Source organism: Pseudorca crassidens, chromosome 5 (genome assembly GCF_039906515.1).
Source record: "Pseudorca crassidens isolate mPseCra1 chromosome 5, mPseCra1.hap1, whole genome shotgun sequence".
Classification (NCBI taxonomy): Eukaryota; Metazoa; Chordata; class Mammalia; order Artiodactyla; family Delphinidae; genus Pseudorca; species Pseudorca crassidens.
Window position 1 is genome coordinate 22,514,274 of NC_090300.1, and position 23,277 is coordinate 22,537,550.

The 23,277-nt window shown below is 35.8% G+C and overlaps 1 protein-coding gene across 4 annotated transcripts in view; it reads right to left on the reverse strand.

Annotated features, from left to right (window-relative positions):
- The window catches only part of RNF13 (ring finger protein 13), a 132,440-nt gene that overhangs the window by 17,859 nt on the left and 91,304 nt on the right, over nt 1–23,277 (reverse strand). For all 4 annotated transcript variants that reach the window (XM_067737515.1, XM_067737517.1, XM_067737516.1 and 1 more), the window contains 2 exons: nt 18,663–18,768; nt 5,329–5,422 (listed from right to left, as the gene is read on the reverse strand). In XM_067737515.1, coding sequence (XP_067593616.1) covers nt 5,329–5,422; nt 18,663–18,768 — 200 coding nt within the window. The remainder of the gene's footprint in view (nt 1–5,328; nt 5,423–18,662; nt 18,769–23,277) is intronic.

Sequence of the window (23,277 nt, forward strand, 5' to 3'; positions counted from 1 at the left end):
AAATGATGCAGCCACTATGGAAAATGGTATGGTGTTCCTCAAAAAATTAAACAGAGAATTACCATTTAATCCAGCAATTCCACTTCTGGATATATACCCAAAAGAATTGAAAGCAGAGACTCAGACAGATATTTGTCCCTCTATGTTTACAGCAGCATTATTCACAATAGCACCCAGGTATCTAGCAACACACGAATGGATAAACAGTATGTGGTACATGCATAGAATATTATGAATATTACTCAGCCTTAAGGAAAGAAATTCTGATACATAATACAATACGGATAAACCTTGAGGACACTATGCTAAGTGAAATAAGCCAATCACTTATTATTTTACTTACATAACATACCTATAAAAGTCAAATTCATAGAGATAGAAAGCAGAATGATAGTTGCCATGGGCTGGTGGGAGGGGAAAATGGAGTTATTGTTTACTGGGTGCAGAGTTTCAGTTTGGGAGGGTGGAAAAGTTCTGGAGATGGATGGTGGTGATGACTGCACAACAATATGAATATAGTTAATGTCACTGAACTTTACACTTAAAAATGGTTACAGTAGTAACTTTTATGTTATGTCTATTGTACTACAACAAATACAATAGTTGTATGTATATGTTTAGAGGTACGGTGGCCTTGACAAGCTGATTTTAAATTTACATGGAAATTCAAAGTGTCAAAAATAACTAAAAATTGTTGAAGAAGAGCAAGGTGGGAGGACTAACTTGATCAGATATCAAGACTTACCATAAACCTACAGTAACTGAGATAGTGTGGTATTGGTATAAGGACAAACAACAAGACCAACAGAAGTCCGGAAACAAACTCACACACAAGACCAACAGAAGTCCAGAAACAAACTCACACACCTCTGACTGCGTCAGAGGTGACCAACACTGTGAACAGTTTATTTTTAATACTTAGCTCTGGGACAACTGGATATCCTTATACAAAATATCAAATTGGAAATAACTTAAATTGGGCCTCCATTTTACATAATCAATTTAGACAGACTAAATACCCAAACATGAAAGGCAAAACTAGAAAGCTTTCAGAAGATAATATAATATCTATGTGACCTTAGAGTATGGAAAAAGTTCTTTTAAAACATGCAAAAACACTACCATAAAAGAACTTTAGGGGACTTCCCTGGTCGTGCAGTGGTTAAGAATCTGCTTGCCAATGCAGGGGACACAGGTTCGATCCCTGGTCCGGGAAGATCCCACATGCCACAGAGCAACTAAGCCCGTGCACCACAACTACAGAGCCTGCACTCTAGACCCCGCGAGCCACAACTACTGAGACCACGTGCCACAACTACTGACGCCCGCGCACCTAGATCCCATGCTCTGCAACAAGAGAAGCCACCGCAACGAGAAGCCCGCGCACACCAACAAAGACTAGCCCCCGCTTGCCGCAACTAGAGAAAGCCTGCACACAGCAACAAACACCCAACGCAGCCAAAAAAAAATATATATATATATATATATTAAAAAAGAACTTTAGTCCTATGAAAACATAAGCGACAAACTAGAAGACAGTTAAGACACAAAAAATCAGTGAAGAACTGATTCACCACACACCACAACTCCAGGGTGGGTTTGTGAGAACATCTGAAGAATTCCTCCTACATGTAAAAAGCAGGGGAGGATAACCCAACAGGAAAATGACATGAAAGGTGCTTCATGGAAGTGAAAATCTAGCTAGTCAATAAAAATATAAACAGGCACTTAACCTCACAGACGAGAAGGGAAATGTAAATTAAAACCACTATGAGCTATCTTTATAAACCCATTGGATTGGCTAAAATTTAAAGGGCTGTCAGTACAAAATATTGGTACATATGTGGGACAACAGGAACTCCTATACACTATTGATGGGAATATAAACTGGTACCATCATCACTTTGAAAAAAACTTGGTATTATCCAATAAAATTGAAGACATGTATATCCTAAGCCAGCTAATCTACTTCTAGGTATATACTCTAAAGAAATTCATGCTCATATACACCAGAATATATGTACAAGAATGTTCTTAAAAGTATGGTCTATAATGGCCCCAAACTGGGGAAACAAAACAGAACATTGAATATCAACTATACTTCAATAAAAAATAAATAAAAAACAAAACAAAAAACCCCAATGTGTATTAATAGTAAAAAGGATAAATAATATATTTATACAAAGAAATAAAAGTGAATGAACTACATATACATGTAATAAAGTGGGTTAATTTCACCAAAAAAACTGTTAATAAAACAGGTAAGGGGCTTCCCTGGTGGTGCAGTGGTTGAGAGTCTGCCTGCCGATGCAGGGGACACGGGTTTGTGCCCTGGTCCAAGAAGATCCCACATGCCGCGGAGCGGCTGGGCCTGTGAGCCATGGCCGCTGAGCCTGCGTGTCCGGAGCCTGTGCTCCGCAACGGGAGAGGCCACAACAGTGAGAGGCCCGCGTACCGCAAAAAAAAAAAAAAAAAAAAAGAGGTAAGGCCAAAAACGCAATTCAAAAATAGGAAAAATTAAATCATATTGTTTTGGAATCCATACATAGGTGACAAAACTTAAGATAAAGGCAATGAAATAATTGTCATAAGCCAGCATAGTGATTACTTCCAGTGAGGAGGAAAGGATTACAATCTAGAAGGGGACACAGTAGTTTCTGCGATGCTAGTAATGTTCTGTTTCTTGAATTGGATGGTTCCAGAAAAATGTCTTAAGTACTTTTCTGTATACATGTCATACTTCACATTTTTTAAAAAATGTGAAGGTATGGTAAGGATAAACACCATACAGATGAACATGGCTAGAGAAAAACACACAGTTATGCTGATTGGTTCATAACTATGAACCTGAAAGGGAGGTTCAGGCTCCCAGGCAATGTTTTATATGTCCCTAGTCCATCTGCCCATCTACTCTCCCAGAATAACATTTTATACCTTTCTGTTCTTAGACCTCCAAAATCTCCTCCCCCATCCTCAGCTTTCAGTTGATGATTGTGTTTTCTACTTCATTGAGAACAATGGAAGTAAAGAATATTTCCATAGCCTGACCACCACAAACACTACCAGGATTTTGCACCCACATATTCTACTTTCCCTTAGCTCAACTCTCCATGCTCCTTTCTAAGGCCAATCCAACTATTTGTACACCAGATCCCATGCCTTCTTGCCTTCACAAAGACATTATTATAGCAATTCCCCCATCTATCACCTACGTCACCAATTTCCTTCAGCAATATGCTGTTATTTCTTAATGAAACTTCCCCTACCAGCTACTACACTATTTCTTTACTCCCCTTTGTAGTTAAGTTTCTTGAAAAAGTTGTCTATAGTTACTGTTCCTCTCCTTCCATTCTCAAACCCACCACAATCAGGTTTTTGGACGGACCACTCTGTCAAAACTGTACATCATGATAATAACTTCTAATGGTCAATTAGTTCTCATCTTACTTATCTATCAGGAACATTTGACACAAGTTATCTATCACTCCTTGCTCCTTAGAGATTTGCATCACTTGGTTTCTGGTAAACCACTCCTTCTGATTTTCCTCTGTATAACTTAGTCACCCCTTCTCAGTCTCCACTGCTGATTCCTCTTCTTCCTTACTCAATGTTGGGATGCCCCAATGTGTCTTTAGTATTCTGTCCATCCATACTCATTCTCTTGGTAATCTTATCCAGTCTTATGATTTAAACACATCTTTTTATATCAATACTTCCAGTTCAGACCTCTCTCTTAAACTCCAGACTCATTTAAATGTCTAGTGAACATGTGAAATTCCACATGTCCAACACTGATTTCCCAAATTTCCTCCCCAAACCTGCTCCACCATCCTTATTTCTATTTAAGGCAATGCCATCCTTCCAGTCACTGAGACCACAAAATCTGGAGTCATCCTTGTTTCCTCTCCCCATAACTAGTCCATCAATAAATCCAGTACATTCCATCTTACAAATGTATCTAGAATCTAAAATTTCTTCACTCCCTCTACTGTTGCCACTCCAGTCCAAGCCACATGCATCTTTCACTTGGATTACTGTGACGGCCCCCATCTGGTCTCTGCTTACACCCCGACCTTCTGCATCCTATTCTTAACATAGCAGCAAGAAAGGCCCACTCAACTTTTAATTTAGATCTTATCTTTTCTCTGCTCAAAATCCTACAACGGCTACTTACCTTACTCAGAAGAAAAGCCAACTATGCACGCCCTTTTTAGCCTAGGACAATATCAACATCATTTATTTTACTCTTTTTTTCCCCCTGGTTTTAGGAAACATAAAAATTAACATACAAAATGGAGCCTAAAAAAGTGATTCCTAAAGCCAGTCCTCAAATTGGTTTATGAATAACTTTTACTTAATCCGCACTGTATGATGATAGCACACTGCATTTTTACGAATGTTATTTATTTTTAACATGTAATTTTCCTATTTATTTGTTTTTATATTTTTCATAAAATATGGTTATTATAAATGGTAGGTTTTTTAAACATTTTGTTACTTGGAAAAATAAAAAATTTGCAGAACTAAGTTTTTTTTATTGAAGTATAGCTTACAGAATTAAGTTTTAATGCCTTCTCTACTTCTCCTTTCCACTCTCTATGCATTTTCTCTGCTGAATTAAAAAACAGAACATTTTTACTGGTACAGAAATTGAAAATTCTGGGGACTACTGGCCAAAAAGATTTAATAAGCATGTACCTACACTAAAAGCTCACCAAGCATAAGCAGGAGAAACTACATTGGCTAAAGTATTAGACCCATGCCCCTCCCAAGCTCTGTTAGTGCTGGCTGTGAGACATTAAATTTTTTGCCTTTCTGACCCACTATTTCCTCATATATAATGCCCATTATAGTACCCATTTCATAGAAATATGAAAATTAAATGAGATGATACATTTACAATATATTGACACATAATAGCTATCTACTGTGTTTAGTTAACACAACACTATAAACTATGTGTTTAATTACTGCAATGTTAATACAGTGGTGGTGTAGGGTGGGAGAGAGAGTGGGAGCAGACCACCCTGGTGGAGATAAGTATTTTACCTACTGATGTTTAGAACTTCTGGCACATGGGGATAATAAAAAGCATTTTGGTCAGTTTCACTATTGTTTTTAAATTCTCTGAAGACCATGTACCCCCTTCTTGCCTTCACCAGGATAAACCACAGCAAAAGACCTTCTTCCACATTCACTCATTCATTATTAACTAAGTGTTAGGCATAGGGTATGGCAAGGACTCAGAAGGTTGCATTAGAGTATAATCACCATGTACTATTAAATAAACTAAGGGTTTTTATTTAGAAAATAAAAATATTCACTTACCTTTTTTGAATTTATGTATAGGGAGTTTCTTAAGTTGATCTTTACGAAGTCTGTTTCTTCTAGCTCTATGTCTATCCTGGACAAATTTTGTGATCTAAAAATAAAAGAGAAAAAAAAGGGAGTCAGATATTAAACATGCAAATAGAAAATGACCATTAAAATAACAAATGTCTTTTATGTTTCTAGATAGCTGCTACAAATCAATTCAATTTATTTAAACCCTAGTCATGAGACTATTAATTAAAATATCCATGATTAGTTATCATTAGTGATTAGTTAGCCCATAAATTATCCTTTGAATTTTTATTCAATGACCTAAATTATCTTTAATTTACTCTGACAAAAACATTATAAATAACATGTAACTATTTGTTGGAAAAATATAAATGGTAGATTCCAGGTTACAAAGACTCCACTGGATCAAAAATGGGGGGGTTGGAATTTCTGTAAGTTACAAACTGATAAAATTTTCAAACATAACATGCACTAAAGCTGCACTTTCAGTGGTTCTAGCAGCAAAATGGACAGAAATAATACAGAACACCTGTACTATAAATATTCAGAAATATCAGATAAAATATACAAAATATTTTAAAGTATAAATTGCTATCCTTGCAAGAATAAAAAGGAAGTCCATGGGACCAGAACCAAATGCCACAAACGAAGTCCATAAAAGAAAATTTTGACAAATTTGACTACATCAATGTTAAGGACTTCTGTCCCCAAAAGATACTGTTTAAAGATAAAAGACAGTTCACAGACTGGCAGAAAATATCTGCAAATTGCATATCTCATAAGGGATTTCTATCCAGAATACATAATGAATTCAAAATTTAATAATAAGAAAACAAGCAACCCAAGAGAAAAAAATGGGCAGAATATCTGAATATACACTTTGCTACTGAAGATATACAGATGGCAAATAAGCACATGAAGAGATGTTCAACATAATTAGTCAGGAGAAAAATGAAAATTCAAATCACAAATACCACTATATACCTATTAAAATGAAAAAGACTGACTATACCAAGTGTTGGCAGGGAAGTAGAAGAACTGGCACTCTGATACACTACTGAAAGGATTGTAAAATGGTACAACCACTTTGGAAAATAGTTTGGTGGTTTCTTATAAATTTAAACACATATTTACCAAATGACCTAATCATCCCACTCCTACTTATATTTAGTGAATAGAAATGAAAGTGTATATCCATATAACAACTTATATACAAATGTACAAAAAAGTCTATGTCAGCTTTATTTGTAATAGCCAAAAACGAGACACAACCCAAATGTTCATCAGCGGGTATGTGTATAAACAAAACGGTGGTATAGTCATACAATGGAATACAACTTGGCAATAAAAAGTAATGAATATCAATATATTCAATAACATATATGAATCTCAAAATAATTATTCTGAGAGAAGGAAGGCAGACACAAAAGAGTATGTAATTTATGATTCCCTGTATATAAAGTGGTAGAAAATGCACATTAATCTACAGTGACCAAAACCAGAGCTGTGGTTGCCCAGCAATGGTGTGGGGGGAGACATGAAGGAAAAATTTGGAAGAGGTGAAAGGGAGTGATTATCACAGAGTATGAGGAAACTTTTTGAGCTGATCCGATATTTTATTATCTTAATTGCGGTGGTGGTTTCTCAGGTATACATACGTATGTTAAAACTTACCAAACTGTACAATTTAAATGTGCAGTTTATTAATATATTAATCAGTAGATGTTTATTTTAAAAATTTAATAGTAACCACTAGAAAAAAACAATATAAGCTTTCAAACTAGTAGGAAAAAGGGAGAAAGGGAGACAGAAAGAGAAAAAAAGTTGAGTAATCCAAATCTGTATAGTAGAAAAAAAAATAGAATAAAAAGTAAACAATAGAAATTAGTCCAAATCACAAAAATGCAAATGGGGTAAATTCACCAGTTTTTTTTTAAAAGAGTATATCATATTGGATAAAGAAAAAATTCCAACCATTCACAACACACAAGATTAAAACTTAATGACACATTAAGACAAAAGTAAAGGTAAAAAATACAGGGATAGATAAAATTATATCATGACAGTACTAAGTAAAAGTTGGCATATAAAGTAAAACAGGATATTAGACAAAAATCATTAGGAAATAGTTATCACAATGATAAAAAGGACACTTCACCTAAAAAATAACAAAATTATGGGAGAAATACACAAATTCACAAGCTCAGTAATTTCTAGATCAAGCAGACCAAAAAAAAAAAAAATAAAGACCACAGACCTATGATGCCCAATATGGTAGCCATTATATACATGTAGCTACTGAGCACTTGAAATGCGGCTGGTCTCAATTGAGATTTGCTGTAAAAGTATAAAATACACACCAGTTTGCAAAGACTTAGTACAAAAAGAATAAAACATATTTTATAATTATTTATATTAACTGAATGTTGAAATACATTTTAGATTTATTAAGTTAAATAAATACAGTATTTAAGTTAATCTCACCAAAATATTTCCTTTTACCGTTTTTAATTTGGCTACCAGAAAACTTTAAATTACAGTAAATGTGGCTCACAACATCGTTCTATTGCACAGCACTGCTTTAGAAAACAGAGGAGTGCGAAAAACCATGGACAATTGCAATTGAACAGTTCTGTGAATATACTAAAAACCACTGAACTATATCATTTAAATGGGTCAATTTTATATTATGTGAATTATATCTCAATAAAAGTGTCTTTAAAATAATATAAAAGAAAGAAAAAAAAGACTGGACAAGACAAATACCCAAGCTCAAACTAATGGACATATATAAAACTTTGGACCCCACAATTCTTTTCACATATATGGTGGGGAATGTTTACAAAATTTAACCACAATTACCATGTCTCTTCACCACCTGGATTCTAAATAACTTGAAAATAAGATCATGAACTGGCAGATGGAAGCAGGTGGAGCACCTAACTCGGTGAAGAAAGAAACAGAACCTTCTCCTTAACCACTGAATTAGACTGCCTTACCCACCCAGATATAGACAAAGACAACCAGGAATGGCGTAGGCCTTTCCCTCACCCTCCCCTAGAACTGCAGAACCAGCCCTGGAGGAGCTGAAGACAGGTTCACCTCAAGAGAAAGATGAAGCTGAGCCAGCATGCCCTAATTTATTCTTCCCAAATGTACCACACAGATAAGGTACTTCATCTCTCCTAAGACCAACTGAGTAGAAGAGTAGGGAAGGGCTAGGAGTATTAGTAACTGAGTTTCCCATTCACATGGATGGATACATCAAAAGTGGTAAAGAAATATCCCATATAACAGTGAAAAAAATTTTCTCAATTTAAACCAAATTAAAATAAAAATATTCCTTATCAAAAGTAATGAGTTACATACAGCTAAAGTGATTGTTAAAGAGAAATTTATAACCTAAAGGCATACACTATAAAGAAAAATGAGTATTTAGCTGATTAAGCTAGAAAAAGAAAAGCATCGTATCCAAAACAAGTAGATGAAAGAAAATAATACTGCCAAGAGCAGAAATTCATGAGATAGATTAAAAAGGAGAGTAAATACATTAGAATATAAGTCCCACTGGAATGTAAAATACTTGACATCAGGGATGTTTCCCCATTTTGTTCACTGAGGAAACTTAACACCCTAGAGCAGTGCCTAGGTTCAGAGGTGCAGAATAAATATTTGTTGAATGAAAGAAAAAAAAGAAAATCTCAAAGTCCACTTCTCTGAAAGACAAACTTTATTTTTTGAATTTTATTTTATTTTATTTTTATACAGCAGGTTCTTACTAGTCATCAATTTTATACACATCAGTGTATACATGTCAATCTCAATTGCCCAATTCATCACACCACAATCCCCACTGCCCCGTGGCTTTCCCCCCTTGGTGTCCATACATTTGTTCTCTACATCTGTTGCTCAACCTCTGCCCTGAAAACCAGTTCATCTGTACCATTTTTCTAGGTTCCACATACATGCGTTAATATACGATATTTGTCTTTCTCTTTCTGACTTACTTCACTCTGTATGACAGTCTCTAGATCCATCCATGTCTCAACAAATGACTCAGTTTCGTTCCTTTTTATGGCTGAGTAACTTCTTTATCCATTTATCCACAACTTCTTTGTCCATTCATATGTCAAGGTGCATTTAGGTTACTTCCATAACCTGGCTATTGTAAATAGTGCTGCAATGAACATTGGGGTGCATGTGTCTTTTTGAATTATGGTTTTCTCTGGATATATGCCCAGTAGTGGGACTGCTGGATCATATGGTAATTCTATTTTCAGTTTTTTAAGAAACCTCCATACTGTTCTCCATAGTGACTGTATCAATTTACATTCCCAGCAACACTGCAAGAGAGTTCCCTTTTCTCCACACCCTCTCCAGCATTTGTTGTTTGTAGATTTTCTGATGACGCCCATTCTAACTGGTGTGAGGTGATACCTCACTGTAGTTTTGATTTGCATTTCTCTAATGATTAGTGATGTTGAGCTTTTCATGTGCTTCTTGGCCATCTTATGTCTTCTCTGGAGATTTTCTACTTAGCTCTTCTGCCCATTTTTGGATTGGGTTGTTTGTTTTTTTAATATTGAGCTGCATGAGCTGTTTATATATTTTGGAGATTAATCCTTTGTCCGTTGATTCGTTTGCAAATATTTTCTCCCATTCTGAGGGTTGTCTTTTCGTCTTGTTTACGGCTTCCTTTGCTGTGCAAAAGCTTTGAAGTTTCATTAGGTCCCATTTGTTTATCTTTGTTTTTATTTCTATTACCCTAGGAGGTGGATCAAAAAATATCTTGCTGTGATTTATGTCAAAGAGTTTCCTTCCTATGTTTTCCTCTAAGAGTTTTAGAGTGTCTGGTCTTACATTTAGGTCTCGAATCCATTTTGAGTTTATTTTTGTGTATGGTGTTAGAGAGTGTTCTAATTTCATTCTTTTACATGTAGCTGTCCAGTTTTCCCAGCACCATTATTGAAGAGGCTGTCTATTCTCCATTGTATATCCTTGCCTCCTCTGTCATAGATTAGTTGACCATAGGTTCGTGGGTTTATCTCTGGGCTTTTTATCTTGTTCCATTGATCTATGTTTCTGTTTTTGTGCCAGTATGGTATTGTCTTGATTACTGCAGCTTTGTAGTATAGTCTGAAGTCAGGGAGTCTGATTCCTCCAGCTCCGTTTTTTTCCAGTACTGCTTTGGCTATTTTGGGTCTTTTGTGTCTCCATACAAATTTTAAGAGTTTTGTTCTAGTTCCATAAAAAATGCCATTGGTAATTTGATAGGGATTGCATTGAATCTGTAGATTGCTTTGGGTAGTATAGTCACTTTCACAATATTGATTCTTCCAATCCAACAACATGGTATCTCTCTCCATCTGTTGGTATCATCTTTAATTTCTTTCAACAGTGTCTTATAGTTTTCTGCATACAGGTCTTTTGTCTCCCTAGGTAGGTTTATTCCTAGGTATTTTTTTCTTTTTGTTGCAATGGTAAATGGGAGTGTTTCCTTAATTTCTCTTTCAGATTTTTCATCATTAGTGTATAAGAATGCAAGATATTTCTGTGAATTAATTTTGTGTCCTGCAACTTTACCAGATTCATTGATTAGCTCTAGTAGTTTTCTGGTGGCATCTTTAGGATTCTCTATGTATAGTATCATGTCACCTGCAAACAGTGACAGTTTTACATCTTCTTTTCCAATTTGTGTTCCTTTTGCTTCTTTTTCTTCTCTGATTGCTGTGGCTAGGACTTCCAAAACTATGTTGAATAATAGTGGTGAGAGTGGACATCCTTGTCTTGTTCCGGATCTTAGAGGAAATGCTTTCAGTTTTTCACCACTGAGAATGATATTTGCTGTGGGTTTGTTGTATATAGCCTTTATTATGTTGAGGTAGGCTCCCTCTATGCCCACTCTCTGGAGAGTTTTTATGATAAATCGGTGTTGAATTTTGTCAAAAGCTTTTTCTGCATCTACTGAGATGATCATATGGTTTTTATTCTTCAATTTGTTAATATCATGTATCACATTGATTGATTTGCATATATTGAAGAATCCTTGCATCCCTAGGTTAAATCCCACTTGATCATGGTGTATGATGCTTTTAATGTGTTGTTGGATAATGTTTGCTAGTATTTTGTTGAGGATTTTTGCATCTATATTCATGAGTGATACTGGTCTGTAGTTTTCTTTTTTTGTAGTATCTTTGTCTGGTATTGGTATCAGGGTGATGGTGGCCTCATAGAATGAGTTTGGGAGTGTTCCTTCCTCTGTAATTTTTTGGAAGAGTTTGAGAAGGATGGGTGTTAGCTCTTCTCTAAATGTTCGATAGAATTCACCTGTGAAGCCATCTGGTCCTGGATTTTTGTTTGTTGGAAGATTTTTAATCACAGTTTCAATTTCATTACTTGTGACTGATCTGTTCATATTTTCTCTTCCTTCCTGGTTCAGTCTTGGAAGGTTATACCTTTCTAAGAATTTGTCCATATCTTCCAGGTTGTCCATTTTATTGGCACAGAATTGCTTGCAGTAGTCTCTTAGGATGCTTTGTATTTCTTCAGTGCCTGTTGTAACTTATCCTTTTTCATTTCTAATTTTATTGATTTGAGTCCTCTCCCTCTTTTTCTTGATGAGTCTGGCTAATGGTTTATTAATTTTGTTTATCATCTCAAAGATCCAGCTTTTAGTTGTATTGATCTTTGCTACTGTTTTGTTTCTGTTTCATTTTTTTCTGCTCTGATCTTTATGATTTCTTTCCTTCTGCTAACTTTGGGTTTTGTTTGTTCTTTCTCTAGTTCCTTTAGGTGCAAGATTAGATTGTTGGAGACTTTTCTTGTTTCTTGAGGTAGGCTTGTATAGCTGTAAACTTCCCTCTTAGAACTGCTTTTGCTGCATCCCATAGGTTTTGGATCGTCATGTTTTCATTGTCATTTGTCCCTAGGTATTTTCTGACTTCCTCTTTGATTTCTTCAGTGATCTCTTGTTTATTTATTGACGTATTGTTTAGCCTCCATGTGCTTGTGTTTTTTTTATGTTTTTCTCACTGTAATTCATTTCTAATCTCATAGTGTTGTGGTCAGAAAAGATGCTTGATATGATTTCAATTTTCTTAAATTTACTGAGGCTTGATTTGTGACCCAAGATGTGGTCTATCCTGGAGAATGTTCTGTGCGCACTTGAAAAGAAAGTGTAATCTGCTGTTTTTGGATGGAATGTCCTATAAATATCAATTAACTCTATCTGGTCTGTTGTGTCATTTAAAGCTTCTATTTCCTTATTTATTTTCATTTTGGATGATCTGTCCATTGGTGTAAGTGAGGTGTTAAAGTCCCCCACTATTACTGTGTTACTGTCGATTTCCTCTTTTAGAGCTGTTAGTAGTTGCCTTACGTATTAAGGTCCTCCTATGTTGGGTGCATATAAATTTATCATTGTTATATCTTCTTCTTGGATTGATCCCTTGATCATTATGCAGTGTCCTTCCTTGTCTCTTGTAGCATTGTTTATTTTAAAGTCTTTTTTATCTGATATGAGTATTGCTACTCCAGCTTTCTTTTGATTTCCATGTGCATGGAATATATTTTTTCCATCACCTCATTTTCAGTCTGTATGTGTCCCTAGGTCTGACGTGGGTCTCTTTTAGACAGCATACATAATAGGTCTTGTTTTTGTATCCATTCAGCAAGCCTGTGTCTTTTGGTTGGAGCATTTAATGCATTCACGTTTAAGGTAATTATCGATACGTATGTTCCTATGACCATTTTCTTGTTTTGGGTTTGTTTTTGTAGGTCCTTTTCTTGTCTTGTGTTTCCCACTTAGAGAAGTTCCTTTAGCATTTGTTGTAGAGCTGGTTTGGTGGTGCTAAATTCTCTTTGCTTTTGCTTGTCTGTAAAGCTTTTGATTTCTCCATCGAATCTGAATGAGATCCGTGAAGGGTAGAGTAATCTTGGTTGTAGGTTCTTCCCTTTCATCACTTTAAGTTTATCATGCCACTCCCTACTGGCTTATAGTTTCTGCTGAGAAATCAGCTGTTAACCTTATGGGATTTCCCTTGTATGTTATTTGTCATTTTTCCCTTGCTGCTTTCAATAATTTTTCTTTGCCTTTACTTTTTGCCAGTTTGATTACTATGTGTCTCGGAGTGTTTCTCCTTGGGTTTATCCTGTATCGGACTCTCTGAGCTTCCTGGACTTGGGTGGCTATTTCCTTTCCCATGTTAGGGAAGTTTTTGACTATAATCTCTTCAAATATTTTCTCGGGTCCTTTCTCTCTCTCCTCTCCTTCTGGGACCCCTATAATGAGAATGTTGTTGCTTTTAATGTTGTCCCAGAGGTCTCTTAGGCTGTCTTCATTTCTTTTCATTCTTTTTTCTTTAGTCTGTTCTGCAGCAGTGAATTCCACCATTCTGTCTTCCAGGTCACTTATCCGTTCTTCTGCCTCAGTTATTCTGCTATTGATTCCTTCTAGTGTAGTTTTCATTTCAGTTATTGTATTGTTCATCTCTGTTTGTTTGTTCTTTAATTGTTCTAGGTCTTTGTTAAACATTTCTTGCATCTTCTCGATCTTTGCCTCCATTCTTTTTCCGAGGTCCTGGATCATCTTCACTATCATTATTCTGAATTCTTTTTCTGGAAGGCTGCCTATCTCCACTTCATTTAGTTGTTTTTCTGCGGTTTCATCTTGTTCCTTCATCTGGTACATAGCCCTCTGCCTTTTCATCTTGTCTATCTTTCTGTGAATGTGGTTTTTGTTCCACAGACTGCAGGACTGTAGTTCTTCTTGCTTCTGCTGTCTTCCCTCTGGTGGATGAGGCTATCTAAGAGGCTTGTGCAAGTCTCCTGATGGGAGGACTGGTGGTGGGTAGAGCTGGGTGTTGCTCTGGTGGGCAGAGCTCAGTAAAACTTCAATCTGCTTGACTGCTGATGGGTGGAGCTGAGTTCCCTCCCTGTTGGTTGTTTGGCCTGAGGCAACCCAACACTGGAGCCCACCTGGGCTCTTTGGTGGGGCTAATGAGAGACTCTGGGAGGGCTCATGCCAAGGAGTACTTCCCAGAACTTCTGCTACCAGTGTCCTTGTCCCCACAGTGAGCCACAGCCACCCCCCGCCTCTGCAGGAGACCCTCCAACACTAGCAGGTAGGTCTGGTTAAGTCTCCCCTCGGGTCACTGCTCCTTCCCCTGGGTCCCGATGCGCACACTACTTTGTGTGTGCCCTCCAGGAGTGAAATCTCTGTTTCCCCCAGTCCTGTCAAAGTCCTGCAATCAAATCCCACTAGGCTTCAAAGTCTGATTCTCTAGGAATTCCTCCTCCCATTGCCGACCCCCAGGTTGGGAAGCCTGACGTGGGGCTCAGAACCTTCACCTCAGTGGGTGGACTTCTGTGGTATAAGTGTTCTGCAGTCTGTGAGTCACCCACCCAGCAGTTACGGGATTTGATTTTACTGTGATTGTGCCCCTCCTACCGTCTTATTGTGGCTTCTCCTTTGTCTTTGGATGTGGGGTATGTTTTTTGGTGAGTTCCAGTGTCTTCCTGTTGATGATTGTCCCGCAGCTAGTTGTGATTCTGGTGTTCTCGCAAGAAGGAGAACACGTCCTTTTACTCCGCCATCTTGGTTCCTCAAGATAAACTTCTGACAACATTGTGCAAGGCATGGATGGATATGAATAAATAGAACTCATCCCACATATAGTAGGAATTCTCTTTAAATTGTTATTTGAATATATAAATCACTTTATACAATACTTGAAAACAGTCAAAATAGACAATTTCTTCGAAATATAATTTAGTATGATGAAGTAGACAAGCATTTATACGTCCAAGTAATTATGAAAAAGATCAGCAGATCTAGATGATTTTACAGGCAACCTTCACCAGAAATTCAAGTAAACGATAATCCCAATTTCATTAAAAAAAACTATTTTCGATAGTAGAAAATAAAAGAAAGCTTTAATTTTTTTATGGGGCTAGCTTTATCTTGTCTAATTATTTTAAACTGTCGTAAAATATACGTTTAACATCAAATTTACTATCTTAACCATTTTTAAGTACACAGGTATGTGGCAGTAAGTACATTCACGTTGTTGTGCTACCATCACCACCATCCATCCACCAAACTCTTTCCATGTCCCAAAACTGAAACTCTGTACGCATTAAACAGTAATTCCCCATTCTCCCCTCTCCACAGCCCATGGCAACCACCATTCTACTTTCTGTCTCAATCTGACTACTCTAGGTACCACATGTAAATAGACTCATACAGTATATGTCCTTTTGTGACTGGTTTATTTCAGTTAGCATAATGTTTTCAAGATTCATCCATGTTGTAGCATCTGTCAGAATTCCCTTCCTTTTTAAGGCTGAATAATATTCCATTGTATGTATATGCCACATTTTGTTTATCTACTCATCCATCAATGGACAATTGGGTTGCTCCTACCTTTGGCTTATTGAAAATAATGCTGTTATGAACATAAGCATACAAATATCTGACTCCCTGCTTTCAATTCTTTTGGGTATATACCCAGAAGTGGAATTGTCGGATCACATGATAAATTTATGTTTAACTTTTTTGAAGAGTTGCTGTACTGTTTTCTATAGTGACGGCTCCATTTAACATTCCTACCAACAGTGCTCAAGGGATTGTCTAGTTTTGATGTCAAGATTATTCTAGTCCCATAAAACTAAAATTTTCCCCTTACCTGGACATTCAGATTGCTAATATTTTATTTAGGATTTTTGCACCTATGTCCAAGTGTAAAACTGGCAGATCATATTAGAGAAATTTGAATAACCCAAAATGCAAAGACAAACTTCATATATCATAATCAAAGAGAGTTTATACCCAAAATACAAGGATTTTTAGAATTTACAAAACAAATTCATGTAATCCAGCATAACAATAGAGTAAAAGAAAAAACAATGATTATTACAACAGATAGAAAAAAAGACATATAATGCAGTACCCGTTCATTATTTCAAAAGAAAAAAGGCAAATAAAAATTTAGTTTATCTCTAATTCTTATACCATTTTTTTTGTTTTACCAGAAAATATAGCACAACGTTAAACAGGAGGTACAACAGGCATCCTTTGTTTTTTGTTCCTGACTTTCATGGAAAGGCTTCTAATAATTCAGTATTTTATGATGTTCATTTTAAGTTTTTAGTCATTAATCTTTATTGGCTTAAGGGTATTTACTTTTAATTTGCCAAGGGTACTTTTTGCTTGTTGTTTGTTGTTCTAACTGTCCATCCTTGCTTCTACACTGAAAACCCAGGAGAATCAACAAATTCAAATTACCAGAATAGGAGAACTCAGTAAGTTTGCAGAGATAAGATTAATATATAAAAATCAATAATGTCCAGTGTCCAAATGTTGGTCTCTAAATACTACTCTTCAATTAAAAAAAGCAGAGCTCCTTGGAGAAATATCTGATTCCAGGGCTGGGGCAGAAAAATAAACAATGAGCCTGGAGTTTCTTATAGTACCAAACACTAAAGAAGTACTTACAAAACAAAAGGATGGGTCGAATCAAAGGGACCCAAGACCCAGCCTGCAGAGCTCCCAATCGCCAAAGCTCAAACAATTTAAACAACAAAAATAATGTAGTATTGGATTATTACCCAAAGTATAAAATAAATATACAGGGTACAAACTAATATAAATAAATGACTGAACAAATAAATGCCAAGAAGAGACAAATCTTTCTTACAAAAGAATTCTAAATAATAAATGTAAATACTTCCCTACTCCCAGGAAGTGGAGCTTAATTCCTGCCCCTCCCCACTTTTAGGACAGGCTATACTTAGTGCCTCACTTCCAAAGGAAGAATAGAATAGAGAAAGAGAAAAAATATTAACTTTAGAGTGGAAAAACCTGGCAAACATCACCTAAACCAAGGGATGAAGGTTATCATCATCGGTGATGTCATGCAAATATCATGTACCCCCCTGGCATGTTAGGATGAGAAGGGCACTTGACTTTGCTGATACTCCTTTTAAAAACCTATAACCAACCCAGTCTAATCATAAGAAAAATATCAGATTAAGGGACATTCTACAGGATACCTGGCCAAGACTCTTCAAGGCTGTCAAGGTCATGAAAAACAAGGAGAGATTAAGAAACTGTTCAGAGATCAGAGGAGACTGGGAATACATGATAATTTAAAACAATGTGGTAACCTGGACTGGGTCCTGGAACAGAAAGAAAACATTAATGGAAAAACGTAAAATCTATCCAGTCTGGATTTTAGTAATAGTAATGTTACCACTGTCAGTTTCTTAGTTTTGACAAATATATCATGGTAAAGTAAAATGTTAACAATGGGGGCAACTAGGTAAGGAATATACAGGAACTCTCTTCTTTGCAATTTCTCTGTAAATCTTAACACTATTCCAAAATTAAAAGTTTATTTCAAAAAATCAACAATGTTCTTATACCCTAGTAATAACCAATTAGAAAATGAAATTCCAAAAAGGTCTAACAAAATACATGCAAAATGTTTACAGAAAAAAATTATTGAACTGATGTATATGAAAAACCAAAACAAAAGAAAGACCACAACATCATAGGAAGACTAACTATTTCAAAAACAGTGTTTAATCTTTAATCTATGAATTCAATACAATAATAAACTCACTGGATGTTAATATAAATACTCTATGAAAAATAAAAAAGTTAGAGACAATAATGGGATTGTTTCATATCTTTGTAAATCTCTTTTAATATCTATCTTAATAGAATACAGAGGGATTCTCATATCTGCTTCTGCATTCAGTTTGTTTTGATATCACACACCATGTAGCCTCTAGAAACCTCTTCTATAAACCCTAAGAGAATCCCACTGTTTACCCATCAATACATCTTTTTCTCTTTAATTTTTACAATGCATTTCAAAGTAAGTTGCAGATATCAGTATACTTCCCCTCAAATACTTCAGCATATAAACTCATTACTTAAGAGTTTACCATTTTTTTATTAGTTCTTTTTTTCTTTTTATGTAAAATTTACATACAATGAAATGCACAAAATTTAAGTATGAATTTGGTGATTCGGACATTGCGCAACCCAAACGTCTCTCAAGATACAGAACGTGACTCTCACTCCCCAGGAAATTCCCTTATACCCTTCTGAGTAAATTCCCCATCCCTCTCTAGCCCCCCAAAGCAATCACTGTTTTGATTTTTTTTCTACCCAGATTATCTTTGCCTTTTCCAGAACCGGTCATATAAATAGACTCATACAATACGTACTCTTTTATGTAAGTCTTCTATACAGTGTGTTTTAGAGCCATTCATACTATTTTTTAAAAAGTATTTAAAATTATTTTACCTACCATGAAAATGACTATCAAGATGAGACAGATGCCCACTATGATAAGGAAGGGGATTAAGTAGTATTCCAGAGGAAGGCTAAATTCTGGAACTAAGATAATGTGGCCCCTGGAAGAAAAGAAAAATTAATAGTTGGGAAGTATTAAAAGTTGCCAAATTATGATATTAATTGAAAACAAAAATATTTTAAAAAGGCATTTAGACATTACAATTCAATCCACTAGACACATCTCATTTTCTAACATATGATTTCTAATAATTTAAGGGATGCTTTTTCCAATGTTAAGTCAAGTTTACATACCGGCCAAAATAATTTGCCTATATAATTAAAAGAAACTTTTAGACTGGGTAGAGGAAATCAGCCAATCAATACTTACTGTGTCCATCCTGGAAACACGTCTTTACTGAATTTAGTAACCTGAGTAAAAGTTAGCATATTTTACATGCAAAATCAGCATTTAAATAATGGCAGTGCCTCGGGCAGCATGCCAGCAAGAACCCCCTCCCCAACCAAATCACTGTTCATCAGTTCCTCCCGTGAAAAAAATCTCTGGAGCCACTACTGACGAAAATATACTCCCTGTTCCCTTTATGCGTCACATGAGCTTGTTGTACCAAGTACAACAGATATAACCCCTGTACTCCACATTCATCTGTGAGATATGGAATGAAAGAACCGGCAACAGAATTCACAGGAGTTGTAGCTTCTCTCTTCTCAACCTTCTCCACAGCTTGAATGAAAAAAAAAACCTACAAAAATGTGTATGTTGCGTGCGGGGACAGGGGGGTAGAGAGTACCACAGGATTTATTCTCCTCTGTTACTAACCATGGTTAATACGGTTATATGGTTATTAACCATACAATACTGCTATTATAAAAATTCACCGGGACTCATGAAATGAAATGGAACAGAATAAGCACACTATCTGTGTTGCGTGAGCAAATTTTACATGGCAGCAAAATCCTGCAATAGAAAATACCCTCAGTCTAGGGAAGGGTCTGTGTAATGGTCAGTGAGATGACTGATTTCTCCATAATATTCCTGTGCAACTCAACTAGTATGGTGCTAGCAACACTACTTCGTTACCCACTGCTGGCTGGTTTTTTAAGTAGCGACTCCAGGTACTTCATAACACAAGGGTTAAATGCAAAACAAAACTTCTCAACGTAAAAGGAAATGAAAACAAGTTGACTCCTTCCCCCATGTAGAAATGCTTAGGATGCCCTAGTACTCAAGAAAAATAACATGAAAACAAATTATTTCTATTCCCAAGCAATTTTTAAGTCTTCATGCTATTAACAATTTTATTCACATCCAAAGAGCTCCATCAATCTTTAACAAAAAGAAGAACAAAAAAACGAAATACCAGGAATTTCCCCCAATAATTTAAATATTTTCCAAAAACTGCTAACATTGCTAAAAGTAGCTTTTTACTTCACTTTCCAGCAGAATGACAAAAGACTTATATGCATTTTTGTAACTTTATATAAAATACTGAAGTGACTGATATATCATCAGTATAAAAAAGAGAAAAGCAAGCCTGGGCTGCTCTATTTGATACCATCTCTTCCAGCATGAGGCCAGCTCTGTAAACAACGTCCCTGTTCTTGGTACAAACCCTCTGAAACTGCCCCAGGGCCACGGCTGAGTTACAGTAACGAATGGTGCCACTTTTAAGTAGAAGAGCCTTTCAATGAGATGCTGATCCTCTGCAACCTCCCTAACTACTTCCACCAAACTGCTATAAATTAACACTGTTAGGGTTTAGAAGCCAGATTAAACTATATATAGATAGAGATACGGACACTGAGCTTTTAAGATACTTAGAGCCGTCTATCAACTGCAGACCCTTTAAAGATCTTCACAGTGTATCTTGACAGTAAACTAAAATGGTTTGAGATATAGCAGGCTATATAAACGAGACAGTTTATAGTTTACTGCGTTTTCTTAACCAAATTGCTAATGGTGAAGGTGGTGACGACGATGATACAGGGTGGAGAACTACAACAGAATATCAGTCTCCCAGCTTTATTTCTATTCCCTCTGCCCAGTTTCCCACAGCTGAGGCTGCAGACTCATCCCTGTCCTAACCCCAGATCAATCTGTACTTGAAGGAGGAGATATTTAAACAGCTTTTAGTAAGAATCTTCCCATACTACCTCCATGTCCACCCCTCAATATAGTACATTCCATGTGCTCTGCAGCTAAGACTCCATCATTGAAGCAGAGTCCTAAGCAACCTAGGAAATAGTGTCTCATTCTCCTTTGCATGAGTTCCCAGGTTACTTTCAAACCAGGTGTTAGGCCTAAACTCTAACTTCAATAATAATCTAACAGTAACAGTAATCTCTAATTTCCCAACCCCTCTGTTGACACAGGAGGTCTTGCCTTGTCTGTTTTGTTATGCAACCCCCATCATGAATTGGGAGATGGGGATTGACATATATACACTAATATGTATAAAATGGATAACTAATAAGAACCTGCTGTATAAAAAAATAAATAAAATTCAAAAAAAAAATACTTTAAATATATATATTCAATCATCTTTGGAAGATGCTAGCAAACCAAATCATTTTAAAAACAGTAAATAAAGGGAAAGAATCAAATGTTTATCCTATCTTTCCTAAACAGACTGTACATCAAGGTAATCAAATAATTGATAAGGTGTGAGTCCTCTTTATAGAAGTATTTCAGCTAATAAATGAAGAAGGAATTATAAAATTAGATTACTTGCAAATCCTAAAGAGCTAAATGGATCTAGACAATGATCATTAATGATTGCTGCCCTCGCAAAGAGAGAACCAAATATTATGTCTCCTGATGGAAATACATAATAACACACATAAATTACTCTTGCCTCACCTATCCTCCTGGCCCCCCAAGCACACTTGAATTTGAACAAACCTCTAGGTCTAATGAGCAATTTACAGGGAAAATAAATAACAAAGGAATACTCTAGGCAATACACCAAGGATGCAGTCAGGAAAGTTTGGACTGTGGTAAAAACTGTACAGGACAAATGACCCTGTTGCTTCAATAAATAAATGACTAGGAAAAAAAAAGAGTCATAGCAAGTGTATGGATTAAAAATAGGGTGATCACATGCCCTGATTTGCTCAGAAACAAATCTAAAGACTGAAATATGGGTTGATATTGAATTAATGTTTACTTTAAAAATAAAAGGTAAAATAATGATAATATCATTATATTTTTTATATATAACCTATCTTCTAGTGATATATTCTGAGATATTTACAGTTGAGATGATAGGATATATAGTACTTGCTTTAAAATAATCACGGTGTGGGGAAGAAAAGTGGCGGGTGGCGCTTCAGAGCGGACAGTCCAAACAAAATTGGCCATGAGTTGATAATTCTGAAACTGAAGGATCAGATTCATTCTACTCACCTCCCTACTTTTAAACAGTAGAATAAATTAATGGGTAGGTAGGTAGGCAGGCAGGCAGACCAACCAGCCAGCCAGCCAGCAGATGGATGAGGCAAATCAGTATGAACAGGTCCACAATCCCTTAAGCACAATTCTGAAACCTAAAAAGCTTTAAAAAGTAATGTTTGCAATTCATTTGCTAGTCAACCTGAACCTAACTGACATGATAAAATACTCATACATTTATTGCAGATATATATGTAATGTGATTATGGGATGCTGCCTCAAATCCTATTTGGATGTTACATAACTTAAAAATCTGAAAATGTTAAAATTCCATGTTACATCTGTCCCCAACAGTTGGGATAAGGGATTTTGCGGCCTTGCATTAACACGGGAAGGGTCTTAATATTAAGTAAATAAAGTATGTTACAAAATACTAAGTATTGTATGGTACTATTTTACGAGCACATTATCCCTAATTAATGTCAGTATTCAAACATGCAGAAAAAAAATTAAAAGCTTTTTAAAAAATAGTAGCTGTTGTTAGAGAATAGCATCATAGGGACTTTTGTTTAAATGCTTTATATTTCTGAATTTTTCCACATTTTACCAGCAGGTATGTATTACTTTTTTAATGTAAAAAGATATGACTTTACCATTAAAAACAAAAAAAGACTCTTTAAAATACATATTAAAATATACAGACATTTTCTAAATGAAGCAATAATACTGAGGTAAAAGCAAGTAGTAGTTCTCCACCTCCCATTAACTACATAAATATGGCTGACAAAATACCATCTTGCCTAACTATTTTTAATACAACATCCAAAATTATATTCCCTAACTTAATAAAAATTTTCTGAGCGCAGAATATGTGAACAGTATTTTAAATATCAAAACTGTATAGGGAAAATGACAAAAATCATAAACAAAAAATCTTTCCCTCTCTTTCTTTTATTCATATCCAAACTCAAATATTCCTGGATTTCTTCCCCCCTAAATAATTAGAATTCCATTTCACTGTGCCAGTTTCCTCTTTTGGCAAATGCAGATAGTAAGAGATAATAATAACCTCTAGAGGGTTGTTGTGAGAATTATAAATGTAAAGGCCTCGTTTCATGAGTGCCTGGCACTTGCTAATTCCTCAATAACTACTACTGCTTTTATTATTAATACTGTTGTTATTGTTCCTCTTAGTCAAAAGGCTGTTCCTGTCCACTAT